This window comes from Schistocerca gregaria, chromosome 8, assembly GCF_023897955.1.
Source record: "Schistocerca gregaria isolate iqSchGreg1 chromosome 8, iqSchGreg1.2, whole genome shotgun sequence".
In the NCBI taxonomy this organism is placed as follows: Eukaryota; Metazoa; Arthropoda; class Insecta; order Orthoptera; family Acrididae; genus Schistocerca; species Schistocerca gregaria.
Genome location: NC_064927.1, coordinates 76,800,743 through 76,818,978, shown reverse-complemented (window position 1 = coordinate 76,818,978; position 18,236 = coordinate 76,800,743). Strand labels below are relative to the sequence as shown.

Below are 18,236 nucleotides of genomic sequence, written 5' to 3'. Positions count from 1 at the left end.
AACATACATAAAGTAACATACCTGAGTCATCCACTTGTGATTCAGAATTTGTTTTATGCTGAGCCTCTTCTCTGGGTCAACAACCAGCATATGGCGGATGAGGTGTTCACATTCTACAGAAAATGAAATATCACTTTAACACAACAGATTTTCTGGTGGTTATCAATAACACAATCAAATTTATTCATTAATCTCAGCCTTCAAGTTTGGTATAAATCACCTATTTATCAGTCCTCCAAATGTGCATTAAAATGTTGTCAGCTACAAGATAATAAGTTAGTTTGCATCCATAAAAAGCAACTAGTTTAATGTGACAAAATATCATCTATCGCCATAGTGATGGAAGTGGAAATGAAAGTAGAGAAAACCACAGCAGTAATTGTTGGACTAGAACAACCATAATCAGTCCAATACCACATAAAAAGGAACTAATGATGGATTTTTACAATTCAGACAATTGAACAATGTCTCTGGAAGGAGATAAGGCACACACAAAAATAACAAAGGCTAAGGAAAAGGTGAACAGATGCTAGGGAAAAGAAATACTCTACATAAAATGAGAGAGAAGCAAAACGAAAGGGGCCATCAGCAGTAACAACTGAATTTCATATTCATGTATGACACAGTCTAGCTTTAAGCACTGAATAGAATAAAGATGGAACCAAAACCATGGAAGAGATTAGAAAATTTAGATGACATTCGATATGAGCAAATAAACAAAAAATAAATATATATGGAATTTCAATTGGAGATACACAATCTGATAGAAACATAGGAAGCAAATTCATATAGAGAACGAGAGAATACTGTAGAAGAGAAATTACAATACAAAGGAAACAAGACAACAGCAATAGATAGCAGTGTATATGTAGCTGATACAGTTTTCATCCCTAGTGCTCAGAAATCGTGGATGTATGCAAAGTAGTCACAGCGCACATACTAAAAGATTGGAAATAAGCTGCAGCAGTCCAGTGGAGGGTCAGCAAGTGAAGGGCAAATAACAGATAACTGAAAGATCAACAAATAATGAATTACAAGAGCAAGTAGGAATGCTTACATTCTGTTTTTAGTTTACTGAAATACCAGTTTTCATTCAATTTAAACCACCATCTTATCCAATAATCTGTAAGTGGCCATTGTGCAATTAACCCCTCCCCCACCCACACACACAAATTGTATGTACATAGCACATACACCAACCCATTCCATATAATTTTGATAGAAATTGTGCAAATGAGTTATAGGACTTATAATTAACCAACTATCTAAATTATGACAATTATACAATAACCTACTAGCAACACAAGTAACTGAATGTGGAGATAATGTACCTTACTTTTTCTTAGAGTTAGAGTTAGAGTTAGAGTTAGAGAGAGAGAGAGAGAGAGAGAGAGAGAGAGAGAGAGAGAGAGAGAGAGAGAAAGCTACATCGATGACTAATTATTTTTCCACATGACTTTGCTTCTATAATATACTATAAAAAGTAAAACAAAACCATGAAGGATGTTGCAACAGTACCAATATACTGGGTGTCCCTCCTATGAGTCATCAGGCCCATTTTCTATGATGTTTTGGTAGATATTTACACTTTCATTTTTGCAATGTGTAGGTGCATTCAGACCAAACTGCTCATCATATTTTTCGAACACCATCCAGTGTTGACTGACTGTGTCGGTTTGGGTTCCTTTACACACAAAATTATTCTTAAAATAGAATTGTATGTACCTATTCAATAAAGAGGCTCCATATCAGTCCAGGGTGATATCCGGTTAATCAATATGTATTAGCTGTGACAGGAAAACACAAAGAATAACAAGTGCTCCTCCAGTGACAGAGCAGCACTGCCCCATGGTGGCATCAGTCAGTGTGGTGTACCGGTTATTCTTCACGTTTTACTGTTCCTGTTAACACATATCAATTAACAGACTATCACACTGGACTAATTTGTAATTTGGTACTGCTCTATCGAACAGGCACATAAGATTCTTCTTTAAAAGTAATTTTGTATGCAATGGGAAATAAATGAATCCTTTCTGTTGACTCTGAGAATAGTATGAATGATGCTGCAAGCACCATTTGTTTTTTTTTAGTATTTATTTCTTAAAAGCTTATTAAAGAGACATTCATGTTCAAATGCAGTGGGCATTTGTAGTAATGAACATGAAATAAAATTTAAACTGTCATAACACAATTGTTAGGTCACATAGGTTGGCAGTCAACACTGTCTTCCGATTTGTGCTGCCAAGTATGGACCAGAACAGTGGGCCAGTGGGTAAATAAAATGTAAGCAAATTATAGATAGCATTTATTCTTACATTTTTATATTTAGAAAAAAATTATAATTATTTGTTTTCTACCATTTTTCCTGGTTAATGGTAGCCCAGGAATAATTTTTTGTAGAGTATTTCTTTTGTAACGGTCGTTTGTCATTCATCATAGAGCTGTGGAATTCTTTGCAACTAACATTTTTATAATTATGTTGTAGTTGCAAAAGGAGTCCACAGACAAACTGTACCTGTCTCTTGTCCACTGACTCTGCATTAGGGAGAAAAATATTTCCACATTTGCTTCGTGGGATGGAATGCCGAACAAAAACTGTGGAATTTTTCATAGTTCCAAATGATGAGAAGAACGTGTGCATTTTTCAAATACATGGTCCACTTTTTGTGAGACTGAAGATTAACGAACTCATTGTTATGTTCATGTTCTTGAGTCACCAACTTCTTCAGGCAGCAGAATTCACTGAAGCATTTCACATCATCTACATGTACACCTCTATCCGAAAGATATTTAATGGTTGGTTCCATGTCCTTCCATTCAGTAATTTTTGAAGAGGTAACCACACAAAACACGTCAACTCTTGCTTGGAGGGCAATCACTTTTGGAGATATTCTGTACATCTTCCGTAGAGCCCAACTATAACTACTACTGTGAATTTGTCACATTTAGCATCCTGTCAATTTTTACATTTCTCTGCCAACAGAGCTTTCACTTTTATGCTCAGGAATGGATTGCCCCCACAATCGCTGAGCGCGTTATTAGTAGACAATACAGCTCCAAGGAATTCAATGTGTGAATTAGTTTCTTTCTCAAGATCAGTTCTGCACAAGCAAAACATGCCAAGAAGTGTTTGTAGATGGAATAGACAGATCTTGTTAAAATCTTTTTCAAGTAACTTTGCAATGATTATAGATGTGTTATGATGAGAGAGAAAGTATGACTTCAGAGCAGGGAACACACGAATAAGTCTGTTTACCCCCAGATGTTTTGCTATGAGAAAACCATTTCTTGCAGATATTTAACATCAACAAATTCGGAAAATTCTTGAAGTTCAATATTCTGGACCACATAGTTTCAGAAGTATTGAAACAGTTTATATTTTGAATACCAATCTTCCATGTGTCTGCAGCATGATGAATGTATAATTATTTAGGATGTGATCTTGACCTCAATCAAAAGTCCCCAGTTTAAGTTTTTAAAAAGGAATATTTTCCCCTTCTGGAACCCAACACAGTCCTCAAGACATTGTGTTACATTTATCTTCTATGAAAGTTGCGCATTTATCAAGGAGATCCTTATTCTGAGGAACACTCTTTAAAAATGAAAGTATCTGCAGAGTCATTCAATTGTTAATCTAGCTCAATTAATTCTGATTGCAAACCACCAATTTTTCCAAGCTAGATATTAAAAACTGACAGACTTTAACAATAACCTACAGTTATTGCTATCAATAGAAATACCATAGTCATTGCCTCCCAAACTTGTGATAGCACTTTCAAAAGAATGAGGACTGAGCACTGAGTATATTATTGCATCTGTTTTTGTTCTTGCACTCAAAATTTTTACCATGCTCAAAGGATTATATCTGACTGGTTGTCCAGTCTGTCACTTTGTAGCTGTTATGATGCTTCATAATGAATCACAAGAGTACATTCAGTGAGAGACACTTTGTCTTCTTTTTTACTGCTCATTTTCATGAAAAATTGAGTTCATTTTGAAGATGATGCTTCTTCTTGGTAACTCTTTTTGTGGTTTTCAGATTCTAAATGTGTTTGTAAACCTCACCCTCATTTATTTCCCACATATACATACTTAGTGGACTTATTAACTATACACTCGCACTCGAACTTATCCCTGCAACGTCTAAAACAAGGAGCCTTTGTTGCAGAAGTATAACAAACCTTCACTCCCATTTAGGCATATTTGTTATTAATTTAAAAACTATTCAAACCACAATCAAACAACAATTCAGAACATCTGCATGCAACGTTACGAAACCTTACATCAGGGGATGCAGGTAGAGCAGGGAAAAACGGACTGCAGACCATTGCTGGGAGACGAGTGTTGCAGGAGAAAGCATTTGCATCATTTTGCTCAGCAATGACATTACAGGCCCAGTCCCCACTTCTTAACAATCGCCTACTGTGACACAAATTACGCACCCTAGTTTCAATGTTTCAAAAAAGTGCATTGTAGAAACATTTATGTTCAAATACACTACTTATTCGTAGTAATAAATACAAAATTAAATTAAGCTTGTCATAACACCGTTATATCACTAATGTCAGCAGTGTCCAGCTACAGCAAAAACCTAACGGCACTTAATAATTGTAACACTAGAATCAGAGGCCATAATGCTGCACACAGACTTTAACAATTGCTTATTGCACGATTCAGTTTTGCCAATGTTGAATGCTATTCTGAAAATTTGTTGCACAATTTATCTTTGAATTAATATGAATCAAAATTAATGACATTTTATCAAATTTTAAAATTTGCTCTGGACACAAATTACAGGGTAAAAAAATTCAGCCCTACAGCAGCCTAACCTTTCTGTATAAAATATAATATTCTGTGAAGACATACAGAGGTTTCTTGCAAGCAAGAGTAAACACGTTACTGGAAAACGTCAAAATCTTGTAAGAAAAGATACATACCTGCACTCATAAAAAATGGAATCCGAAATTTGCCCGAGATAACCCTTGTACGGAGAGACTGCAGTGTGCGGCCATCAAATGGGAGGGCTCCACAGACCAGCACGTACAGGACAACCCCGAGGCTCTGCAGCAGAACACACAGTAAGTCAACAGGACAAAATCTTCAACAGTTAACATGATAATGGAAAAAAGCAAAGCATGGCCTAAGTAGACATTACACTATCTTACTGCAATCACGTTAACCTGAAAGGAATAAGTACGTTAAGTATACTTATAGAACTCTTGAGACATCATACATACAGCCAACCCCAAGATATGGGGGCATTGTGATGTCAGTGCAGAAAACATACAAAGTAATTAAGTAGACTGAATGAATGAATGTGTGAATAATGTTATTGGAACAAGTAATTATCCTCTCTGCAGTCATCACAAAAACAATACTTTCTGAAATTCACTAACTGTAGTAAGTTAGTACAATGTCCGCAGTTCAGTGGATACAGACAGTTAGTTCTCCAGAGATCCAACATAGCTTAAGTTTGGAGACTAGCTGGTTTTCCCTCCAACAGTAATGATCATTATACTGCATGTCACAGTAATAAATATAACATACAACTGACACATCACTTAAATTAAACTTCTAGAGCTCTCCTAAGTCTGGATACAGAACACTTATGTCAAAGTAGTTCTCTTATTATTTTGCAGTGATCATTTCATGTGGTGTATGTGGGAGGAAGTAGTATGTTCCCCAACTCTTGCTGCAATCAGTGTGGGCTTCCAGAATTTCAACATAAAATTTCTATATGATGCACAGCACTTCTCTTGCAGTGTCTGCCAATGGACTTTGTTGAACATTGCTATCACACCAACTAAACAAGCTCTCTCTCTCTCTCTCTCTCTCTCTCTCTCTCTCTCTCTCTCTCTCTCTCTCTCTCTCTCTCTCTCTCTCTCTCTCCCACCCTTTTGGAGAGCTATGGCAAAAAATGCCACCCTTCTGTGTGCCACAACAACAGGCATTACAGCAAATGCATGTAGATGTAAGTCTTCTCTTCACAGAAGCCTGTCAGCACTTGATATGCCCATCAGATGTCCCACTTGTAGAACTTGTCAGTACCCTTTACACATGTTAGCAAGTTATGAATCATATTATCATATTTGCTTGCCATCAAGGCCCAAAAACAAGTTACTTTGATGAAATCTTCTTGGGCTGTGTTGTGGTGTCGTGCTGTCAAAATGTTCAGTCAAGTTTACTACTCACCATCTTAAGGTGATGTGTTGGGTTTGCATCCAGGTTGTACCTTTATAGCTGCTGGACCACAGACTGCTACGCTGGGTGTGCAATGAGTGGGCCAATTATGTGCTCTTGGAAGAGGTGTCACAGGCAGTGGGGGTTGAAGGTTGGGGTGGGGTGGGGGGTGGTGAGAGAACAGTGGCATGGAAAGGTGGGAGGTCTGGATGCTCAGTCTCAGTGCTGCATATCTGTTTTATGCCATAATGCTCCTGACCTTATTTTTGCTAACACCAATTCTCTTGTGGGGCTCCACTGGAAACTGCTGTCCCGATTGATAATTAATGGTATGGCTAGGGCCCCCCACCGGGCACGTCATTAGCTGGGTGCTGGTCTTTCAATTTGACACCACTTCAGTGACCTGCAGTTGTTGAGGATGATAGGATGATGATGATGATGATGATGAGTACAGCACAATACCCAGTCCCTGGACGGAGAAATTCCCCGACTCAACCAGGAATCGAGCCCGGGCCCAGAGGATTAACAATCAGTCACGCTGACCATTCAGCTACCAGGGGCGGACACCTCTTTCATGACAGAACCCCAGAAATCATTGGCGCAGTACAATACATCACTTTCGTCTGTTCAGAAACAAACACAGGCCTTCATTTTCTCAACAGACTTCCTCAAAAAGAATGTCGCCTTCCCTCCACGGATTCCCATTTGAGTTCCTGAATCATCTGTGTAATACTTGTGTGTTAATCAAGCCTACTGGTAACAAATCTAGGTCCGCAGCTCGTGGTCGTGCGGTAGCATTCTCGCTTCCCGTGCCCAGGTTCGATTCCCAGCGGGGTCAGGGATTTTCTCTGCCTCGTGATGACTGGGTGTTGTGTGATGTCCTCAGGTTAGTTAGGTTTAAGTAGTTCTCAGTTCTAGGGGAGTGATGACCATAGATGTTAAGTCCCATTGTGCTCAGAGCCATTTTGAACAAATCTAGAAACTTCCTCTCAATTTGGTTTATTCTCTTACTTTAATTCGACCTGGTACGGATCACAAACAATCGAACAGTACTCAATAATGAGTTGCACTAGCGTCGTATGTACAGTTGCTTTTACAGATGAACCACATTTCCCAACTCTTGCCATAATGTACAGTCTCAGTGTTTTAACAGTCAACCTGTCCATGACGCAGTCTGCCTCTCTTGCAGAGTGTGCAAATGAAATTTCTTGAAGATCCTTGTAGCTGTACTGCACTGACTTACAGTAATCATCCAGTGACAGAATACCTCACTCTTTTTGTATCTCCTCTGTCAATACTACCAGTACGGTCTCAGACCCACAAGCAATAAACACGAATCAGTGGAAGGAGTACACCACTCCTTTAGTGGATGATTTACGTTTCCTTTAGATTCTTCCAATGAATCTCAGCCTAGAATCTGCTCTTCCTATACTTAGTTCCATGTGGATGAGGGAAAAGGTGTGGGAGAGAGGAAGAAGGAAAGGAAAAAAAATCATAATTTGTCAGATAGCTAGGCAAAGGGAAAACTGGGGGATTCCAAGCATCATTTGTTGTGCACAGATCTGCACCCTCTATCCTCGCTCATTCATACATCTGCAGAAATTTGTGGATGGACAATGTTTTCAGTCTGATGAAGAGGTATCCACCGACAGGTATTTTTAGATGTTTCAGAATATATTTTGCGAATTGAATCCGCTCGTTGGAGAAACATGTATAAAGAGGAATTACCTAAAAGGGGGCTATAATGAACAGTAGCTGTATTTTTTACCAAAGACGAAAGTCTAACAATGAGTGATCGTTTCATATTGCCCCAGTAAATACAAAATATGTCATGTTCAATCAAATAAAAAGATAATAAATCTGTCAGGTAATAGCAGCGGTAAGCACAAATGAAAGGTAGTACACTGTAAAGCCAAAGAAACTGGTACACCTGCCTGATATAGTATAGGTGCCCCGCGAGCGCACAGAAGTGCCAGAACGTGACGTGGCATTGACTCAACTAATGTCTGAAATAGTGCTGGAGTAAACTAACACCACGGATACTGCAGGACTGACCATAAATCCGTAAGAGTACGAGGGGGTGGAGATCTCTTTCGAACAGCACGTTGCGAGGCATCCCAGATATGCTCAATAATGTTCATGTCTGGGGAGTTTGGTGGCCAGCGAAAGTGTTTAAAGCGAGAGGAGTGTTCCTGGAGCCACTCTGTAGCAATTCTGGATGTTTGGGGTGCCGCATTATCCTGCTGGAATTGTCCGTCTGAATGGATGCAGGTGATCAGACAGGATGCTTCCAAACGTGTCACCTGACAGAGTCGTAGGTAGACATATCAGGGATCCCATATCACTCGAGCTGCACTCCATTACAGAGCCTCCACCAGCTTGAACAGTCCCCTGCTGACATGCAGGGTCCATGGATTCGTGAGGTTGCCTCCATACCCGTACAAGTCCATCTGCTCGATACAATTTGAAAAGAGACTCGTCCGGCCATGTTGCTGGCCAACATTGAAATGTGAAGCAATTAGCGTAAGTGTTGCACTTGAGTCACGTTGAACGATTTTCTTCAGCCGTCGTTGGTCCCATTCTTGAAGGATCTTTTTCCAGCTTCAGTGATGTAGATTTCATGTTTTACCGGAGTCCTGACGTTCACAGTACATTGGTGAAATGGTCGTATGGAAAAATATCCACTTCATCGCCACCTCGGAGATGATGTGTGCCGTGACTCGTGTGTCTACTGTAACAGCACGTTCATAGTCACTTACATCTTGATAACCCGTCATTGTAGAGGGAGTAAACGACCTAACAACTGTGCCAGACACTTGCTGTCTTGTGCAGGCGTTGCCGGCTGCAACGCCATATTCTGCCTGTTTACGTATCTCCGTACTTGAATACGGACGCCTGTACCAGTTTCTTTGGCGCTTCAGTGTAAATGACAGCTTGAAGCAATCTGTGGACATCGGTTAGCAACAACGTACTCACCCATATGTCAGTCTTGGGTCCGTCATATTTGCGGCCCTCGAAGAGCTCGGGGGCGGCGTAAGGGGGGCTGCCGCACCACGTGGACAGCAGCTGGCCGGGCTGGTAGTGGTTGCTGAAGCCGAAGTCTGAAAGCACACGAGGGGTCAGTGCACAGCGCCGGCGGCAGCGGGCGAGAGCTGCGCGCACTCACACCTCGGCCCCAGCACACGCCGAGAGTAAGTCCACTCGCTGTATCATACTGTTCACTGGAGGTCACTGAGACACGCGCAATACCTGTTGGCTACGAGGCGCTCTAGGGTACTTCTTATTTGGTATTAGATGAGCACAATGGAAGAAGAATTAGAACAAGAAAGTGAAGATCACTGGCCTAGTCATATTATGCTCAGCTTAACAGTGAAGAGAAGTTGACAGCAGTATAGAATATAGCCGCAGCTTGTCCCAAATGGACAGGTGCCGATGTCTTGCAAGTTTCTGGCTTATATTCTAGGAGCTTTCCTAATTTTTAAGGTTCCGGACCTCAATCGGTAAAAATGGAGCCTTTCAGGATCACTTTGTTTTGTGTGTGTGTGTGTGTGTGTGTGTGTGTGTGTGTGTGTGTGTGTGTGTCCAACTGAAGGCCTACGGACCCTTGGCGGTATAATAAACGTTAGCCTCCAAGTCGGTGCAATCAAAAGATACGGCCATTTACTTGATACTCACTAACTCACTCATCAAAACTTATAGGGTACGCCCCGTTGACGTTGAATCATGAAATTTGGCTACATGCAAGGTTTCACTGTACAAGCACAGGAAAAAAAAATCTGAAAATTTTGAATTTGTAATTATATCACAGGAAAAAAAAGTCATTTGTTAAATGAACGTGTCTGTCCATTCGGTTGTTAACTACCTTTTCTTCTCTGGAACGGGTACACGAACCAAGCTGAAATTCAAGTCAGATACTGATGTCTATAGCCCTCCGGTAATGAAAAAATGTTAAGCTTCATTTATGTCACGTATTTTGATACAAATTCAGTCATTAAAACCTATAGGGTACTTCTCCTTGATGTAGAATCATGAAATCTGGTAAGAAGAAACGTTCCACGGTACAATTTATGAGTGACAAAAACCAGAAAATTTTTGCTCTCTAATCATATGAACCGAAACAAATATTTATTTTTTGATTTGTCATACGACTTCAAACTTGAAATTAAAACTTTCTCGAAATGCTTGGGATTCCTGGGACCGATATCATGACAGTCTAAATGGCAATAACAGTCCAAAATAGTCAAAATCCTCGACTTCCGGAATGGATGAACTGTCTGTACACACCCTGAGTGCACGATTGCTGCTCGCACCGTACAATTTTTTTTTTTTTTCTTCCAAATATTGACCTTATTCAACGGGACATGTGGAGAGCTCGGGTTAGGGTAAGGGACACTTTTCATGAAGGTCAGCCATTATTCTTTGTGGTGATAATGGTTGTGAAAATAAAGGACACGGTGAGTCAGCATTAAGTTTGCTACAGGATTTCAAGTGAAATACTATGGAACTGAACAGTAAGATTTTATCAAATGGTTTTACATTACAACAACCGAAACGAGGCAATTAAAACAGTGTACAAAAATCATCAAAGAGAAGCATTCACCAGTAGCTAATTGATGCAAAGTGCAGAGACACAACAGCGACTCTACTAGGTCTCGAGGTACTGCCTTCTCCTAGTTGTTGTCATAGCCACATGCGGTGTCAGAGACAGAGCACTTAAACTACAGCGAGGTGACGGAAATCACTGGATAGCTCCTATTATGGTGTCGGACCTCCTTTTGCCCGGCGTAGTGCAGCAGCTCCACGTGGCATGGACCCAACAAGTCCTTGGAAGTCCCCTGCAGAAATACTGACCTACGCTGCATTTACAGCCGTCCATAACTGGGAATGTGTTACCGGTGCTCGACGTTGTTTACGAACTGACGTCTCGATTATGTCTCATACATGTTAGGTGGGATTCATATCGGGCGATTTGGGTGGCCAAACCATTCGCTCTAATTATCCAGTATGTTCTTCAAACCAATAGCGAACGACTGTGGCCCACTTACATGACATCGTTGCGTGAGAACATTAATTCCATGAATGGCTACAAATGGTCTCCAAGTAGCCGAACATAACCATTTCCAGTCAACGATCGGTTTAGTTGTACCAGAGGACGCACTCCATTCCATGTAAACACAGCACACACCATTATGGAGCCACCACCAGCTTTCACAGTGCCCTGTTGGCAACCTGGCCCCATGGCTTCATTCGGACCCTACCATCAGCTCTTACCGTTTGAAATCGGACTCATCTGACCAGGACACAGTTTTCGAGCCGTCAAGGAACTAACTGGCAAGGTTACCATCTGCTGCCATATTCCGTTAGCACCAAATTTCGCCGCACTATTCGAAAGCATATGCACTTCGTACGCCCCACACCGATGTTAGCACAGACAAGTCAACGCAAACGCCGCTACTCTCATTTGTTAACTCTTTGAGGGGCAGTGGCTATAACGCAAAACTTGCTTTCAAACATTTCATTCTCAATAATGATGTACTTTTGAGTTTTTTGTGTAAATAATTTCCTAAGAAAACTTTTCAAAATTTTACCTCTCAAAATTTATCAACAAATAAGTAACTAATGAATATTATGGGCGGTGGTGAACAGAAGTAACCACAATTTAATTGACTGTAATTAGAAAAGTAAGCAAAATATTGTAAAATTGTATTAAAATAAATTGTTTTGTTTGGTAAGAAGTTTTATAATTTTGACAAATCACATGTTTTCATTTTTTAAAAAATTCCTGCCCCTCAAAGAGTCAAAAAATGTGGTTAACACTGGTAACCACTGCCCCTGAAAGAGTTAACTGCGTTGTCCGCGGTGTGAGAAAATGCGTGAAATTTGATATTCTCGGTACCCTCTTGACACTATGGATCTCAGAATATCGAATTACTGACGATTTCCGAAATGCAATGTCCCGTGCGTCTAGCTCCAGAAACGATTCAGTGTTCAAAGTCTGTTAATTGCGTCGTGCGGCCGCAATCACATCAGAACCTTTTCACATGAACCACTCGATTACAAATGACAGTTTCGCGAACCCATACAATGTCTAGGCGATACTACCGCCTTCTGTATATCTGCATATAACTATCCCATGACTTTTGTCACCTCAGTGTAGATAAAGTATGGTAACTCAAAAATCTAATAACGCCTCAACACTGTTATATGTGCGGATGCACCACACATCTACCAGCAACGCGTGAATGGCTACCTTACTCGTTTTTCTGCACTATCGCTTCATTTCTTATGCACTTCACCTTATGAATTATTCCCCTATTGATTTTTGCTTTACTAGCAACTCTTTGAAGGTAATACTGATGAGAACTGCAGAACATGTAAATACCTATTACCTGTACTTATTAATATCTACGAAATGTACTGATATAATAAACCAAGCTATGAGAAAAGCGCGTAATATGCATTTAGTCTGGGAAGATATGTTAAACGCGACTTGTGTGTGGTGGAGAAAGCAAATGAGGTATCGTATTAGAAAAGGATTTACCTGTTAGAAAGGAGTAGTTGTGCACACACAGGAACAATGGATGGTTAACACGACATAAAGAACAGATGAGAATGTTTAGAGGTGGCAGCAGCGCGAAGCTGCTGACTGCCAAGAAAATATACCCGATACAGCCATAACAAGACATAACGCATTCATACAATTTTTACGTTATCTTCGTGACTTGATGCCCTTCCACTTCCCAGAATAATCAGTTAGCCATAGGAAGGTAAGTCGCATACTCAGTTGATCTCTGATTTGTAGAAACTTCATTCTATATGTATTTGTAATTCGAGTGTTTTTAGTCTTTATTCTGACACGCAAAGAAGCAACCAACTGATAAATTCAGTTGGAAGGAGGATACCACAGCTCTGCTGAAGCAGCCAAACCAATCTTTATTTGCAATACAGATTTTGTCGGACGTAAGTACTTTAATATAAAAATAAAAAGGTAGCATATTTTTGGGGGTAATTCATCAAGCCAAACTGAAATTTTCCAAGTCCTAAAACTTGTAATGTAATTTAACTGGTCTTTAAGAAACCTGTTCAAGGAATTGTGGTACTAATTTCCGTTTCCTAATATAGTTACTCTTTCCTGGAATTTGTCATAGCGTAAACACCTCTTTTTCAAACTAACAGCTCCCTTCACAGAATCAATACTAAAAATAAGAATAATCTTCACAAATAGTTGAAGTCGCTTATTTTGGTTTTGAAAGACGTCTATTGTCCAGGACCACCATTTTCAATAGCTTACCACAAGCTACAAATGTTTAGTTGCTATAAAGTTCAGTTTCAGAGAAGCCTAAAAGCTTTACTGGTGGGAAACTACTTCTACTCCATTGACAAATTTGTTAGTAGAATCAGTTGACGTACACATTATTAATAATATAAAAGAACACAAGTATTGTGCAAAACCTGATTTCTGCAGTACAGTGTTGTTTGCAACATAAATAAGTATTACAAACTGATATTTTCTTTCATGGTGCATGACTACAACAGCCTAAGAATAATTATATGCATCTTAATGTGCTGCACAATTATACGTTTGAGACGAATTTGTTATTTTCTGTGAAATAACATTGTATTTCAGATTTTTGTGGTTTTCTGTAACATGTATGATGATCATTTTAACTTAGGATCTGTAGAAGGAACGTGAGTACACATCTTTTTCTTGAAAATATGTTTTATGTACGAGGATTATTCAAAAAGTAAGGTGACTTTCTATTTTTATGAAAAATATTTATTCATTCATCAATTTTGATGTTGTCCCCTTCAAAGTAATACTCCTCAGATACAATATACTTGTGCCAACGCTTCTTCAAATCCTCGAAGCACTTCTCATAAGCACTTATAGGTACAGCCTTGAGTGCTTCCAGTGACACAGTTTTTATTTCCTCACTCGTTGAAAATCTTCGTCCTGTCATAGGTCTCTTCAGTTTTGGGAACAGGAAAAGTAGCAAGGGGGCCAAATTCGGTGGATTTGGTGGCTGAGGCGTGATTGTCGTGTTGTTTTTGGGCAAAAAAATCTCACAAGCAACGATGAATGAGCAAGTGCGTTGTCGTGATGCAAAAGCCATGAATTGTTTTTCCACAATTCCGGACGTTTTTGCGTATTGCTTCTCGCAAACGGCGCATGTCAAGGTAATATTCCTTATTGACCGTACGACCTCGAGGCAAAAATTCATGATGCAAAAGGCCACAACTGAAAAAAAAACTCACAGTGAGCAAAACTTTGATCGAACTCTGCGTGGTTTTCTCGGTCTCGGCTCTCCGGCGTGCTTCCATTGGGCCGACTGGTTTCGACGTCATAACCGCAATCTCATGTTTGGTCTCCTGTTATGAGACTTTTGAGCAAATGAGGATCATCACTGACGGCATTTCTAGAGCTCCTGAGCGATCCTCATGCGAAGGTTCTTCTGTTCATAATCGAGGCGTTTCGGAACTAACTTCGCTGGAACACGTGTCGTCTGAAAAACATCCGAAAAATTTTGTATGGTACGATCCGACCGATACGCAAAATCCTCAGCAACTTCTCTTACGTTAATTCGGCGATTTTCCGAAACAATTTTCTTCACAGTTTTGACGTTGTCATCTGTTGTTGACGTGCTGGGGCGTCCAGAGCGAGGTTTGTCATTGGCATCTTCACGGCCATCTTAGAAGAGTTTGTACCACTTGTAAACTTTTTTTTAACTTAGAATGGACTCACAGTATGCCACTGTAAACAAAAAAAAAAACAAAAAAAAAATGGCTCTGAGCACTGTGGGACTCAACTGCTGTGGTTATCAGTCCCCTAGAACTTAGAACTACTTAAACCTAACTAACCTAAGGACATCACACACATCCATGCCCGAGGCAGGATTCGAACCTGAGACCGTAGCAGTCGCACGGTTCCGGACTGCGCGCCTAGAACCGCGAGACCACCGCGGCCGGCCACTGTGAACATTTCAAGTGTTTTGGAGCACGTGATTCCATTTTTCACACAAAGATTGATGCAAATTCTTTGCTCCATTTTTTATAATGATAATACAAAATCGCCGAGCACTCTAAAACACGTCTAACCTTTCTATCTGTCAAAAACAAATGAAGTACGCTGTACAGTTGAAACTGTGAACATATTTTCAGAACATGTGTACTACCATAACAAAAAATGATCGGTAATCGAATGAACGTTGCAATTTGAGAAGTCACCTTACTTTTTGAACAGCCCTCGTACTCTTGTTTTATGGCACTTTGTACATCGTTGAGGACCTCCTCTCTATGTATCCACATATCTAATGTAACTTTGACAGAGTTGAACATCTTTAAACACTCTGGCTGGTTAGTATACTTACCGTCATTAATTCGTCACAGCTTTAACCCCAGACCACCCCAGCTTCGCGACTCGTAAGCTCACACACAGTTCATTCAGCTGTTTGAGCAGATTATTGCAGAGTTGAGATTTTCACTCTGCAGCGGAGTGTGCGCTGATGTGAAACTTCGTGGCAGATTAAAACTGTGCGCCGCACTGAGACTCGAACTCGGGACCTTTGCCTTTCGCGGACAAGTGCTCTGGAAGGTAGGAGACGAGGTACTGGCAGAAGTAAAGCTGTGAGGACGGGGCGTGGGTCGTGCTTGGGTAGCTCAGTTGGTAGAGCACTTGCCCGCGAAAGGCAAAGGTCCCGACTTCGAGTCTCGGCCCGGCGCACAGATTTAATCTGCCAGGAAGTTTCATAGTCCAGAGTTGTCATCACGACGATTACACACGGGAGGTGAAATTACACGAGTTGACCGTGTGCATGGCTCGCGTTACACAAGCAAACTCACGAGCAGCCGACATAGAGGACCGCGTACTAATCTGGCGCGAGGCACAAGAGGGTGGACCAGAGCTGTTCCTCGCCGCACGCGGCCGCCGACTGACCTGCGAGCTTGATGTCGCAGTTGTGGTCGAGCAGCAGGTTCTCGGCCTTGAGGTCGCGGTGCACGACCCGGCGCCGGTGGCAGTAGCTGACGGCGGCCACGATCTGCGCGAACACGCGCCGCGCCTCCTTCTCCGTCATCCTGCCGTTCGCCACCAGGTGGTCTGCAACGCGACACACGGTCACAGCGCACCGGCAACAATGCGCCAAGCATTATGCGGGAACTGATTGTTTCCAAACTACAAAAGATGGAAGCGAGTTCAAATTTTCATGCATGTAATGTGAGCACCATGTGTTACACGACAAATATCAAAACCGCGGCTCATTTCCTGCCACACACGAAGCAGCTATTCTATGATTATTGAATTCACAGGCTCAAAAATGCGATGTCGCAGACTTACGAGAGTGTCAGGCGCAGAGGCTGTTTTACGTAGCCCCACAGATAAAAGTCACAAGGTGTGAGGTCTGGAGAACTATAGGCGTTGAAGTTCGTCTTGTGCTCCTCCCAGGTCTCACAACTCGTGACTTTTATCTGTGGGGCTACGTAAAACAGCCTCTGCGCCTGACACTCTTGAAAGTCTGCGTGTCGCGCGGGATTAGCCGAGCGGTCTGAGGCGCTGCAGTCATGGACTATGTGGCTGGTCCCGGCGGAGGTTCGAGTCCTCCCTCGGGCCTCTGTGTGTGTGTGTGTGTGTGTGTGTGTGTGTGTGTGTGTGTCATTAGAATAATTTAGGTTAAGTAGTATGTAAGCTTAGGGACTGATGACCTTAGCAGTTAAGTCCCATAAGATTTCACACATACTTCAACAGTTTTGAAAGTATGCGACATCCCGTTTTTGAACTTGTGAATTCGATAACGACAAGCCAGCTGCTTCGTATGTGGCACGAAATGACCCACCGTTTTGATATTTATCGTGTAAGACATGGTGCTGACAGTGAATGCATAAAAATTTGAACTCTTCTCTTTCTGGGAACGTTGGAATTGCGTTTCTATCTTTCGTAGTTTGGAAGCAAATCAATGTTGGAAATGTGTTCCTTTTTTTTTCAATAGCAATGTTTTAACTTTTGAGCTCCAACGGAGAAATGGAAAGAACAAAAGGACCGAGGGCGAGAGGGCGCACGAGGCTTGGACAGGGCGAAAAAGGGAAAGGGAGAGGGCGAGGGGTAGGGAGAGAGACTGGGGGTAGAGAGGCAGAGAGATGGCGAAAGGGAGAGCAAATGAATTATGTACTCCAAAATGTGATCATTCAGAGCCAAAAACAAACGAAAAATTGAAATGAATCACGCAACAGCCAGAGCCTTCATATCCAATGGTAAAAATTCAAAGGCTGTTGACAAGCCTGAAAAAGTTACGAAATTAACTTCTGAGGTCATCAGTCCCCTAGAACTTACAACTACTTAAACCTAACTAACCTACGGACATCACACACATCCATGCCCGAGGCAGGGGTCGAACCTGCGACCGTAGCGGTCGCGCGGTTCCAGACTGAAGCGCCTAGAACCGCTCGGCCACTTCCGACCTCAGTAGTCATTAGACATCGTGGGAGTGCAGAATGGGGCGCTCCGCGGAACTCACGGACTTCGAAAGTGATTGGGTGTCACTTCCGTCATAAGTCTGTATGTGAGATTTCCACACTCCTAAACATCCCTAGGTCCACTGTTTCCGAAGTGATAGAGAAGTGGAAACGTGAACGGACACGTACTGCACAAAAGCGTACAGGCCGAACTCGTCTGTTGACTTACAGAGACCGCCGACAGTTGAAGAGGGTCGTAATGTGTTATAGGCAGACATCTATCCAGACCATCATACAGAGATTCCAAACTGCATCAGGATCCACTGCAAGTACTATGATCGTTAGGCGGCAGGTGAGAAAACCTGGATTTCATGGTCGAGAGGCTGCTCATAAGCCACGCATCACGCCAGTAAATGCGAATCCACACCTCTTTTGGTGTACGGAGTGTAAACATTGGACGACTGAGCAGTGGAAAAACGTTGTGTGGAGTGACGAATCACGGTACACAATGTGACCATCCGATGGAAGGATGTGGGTATGGCGAATGCCCCGTGAACGTCGTCTGCCAGCGTATGTAGTGTCAACAGAAAAATTCGGAGGCGGTGGTGTTA

General features: G+C 41.6%; 1 protein-coding gene across 5 annotated transcripts in view; it reads right to left on the bottom strand.

The window, feature by feature from the left end:
• The window catches only part of LOC126284102 (serine/threonine-protein kinase SIK3), a 528,724-nt gene that overhangs the window by 98,943 nt on the left and 411,545 nt on the right, over positions 1-18,236 (bottom strand). For all 5 annotated transcript variants that reach the window (XM_049982755.1, XM_049982757.1, XM_049982759.1 and 2 more), the window contains exons 3-6: positions 16,115-16,276; positions 9,157-9,281; positions 4,938-5,061; positions 22-113 (exon numbers count right to left, since the gene is read on the bottom strand). In XM_049982755.1, coding sequence (XP_049838712.1) covers positions 22-113; positions 4,938-5,061; positions 9,157-9,281; positions 16,115-16,276 — 503 coding nt within the window. The remainder of the gene's footprint in view (positions 1-21; positions 114-4,937; positions 5,062-9,156; positions 9,282-16,114; positions 16,277-18,236) is intronic.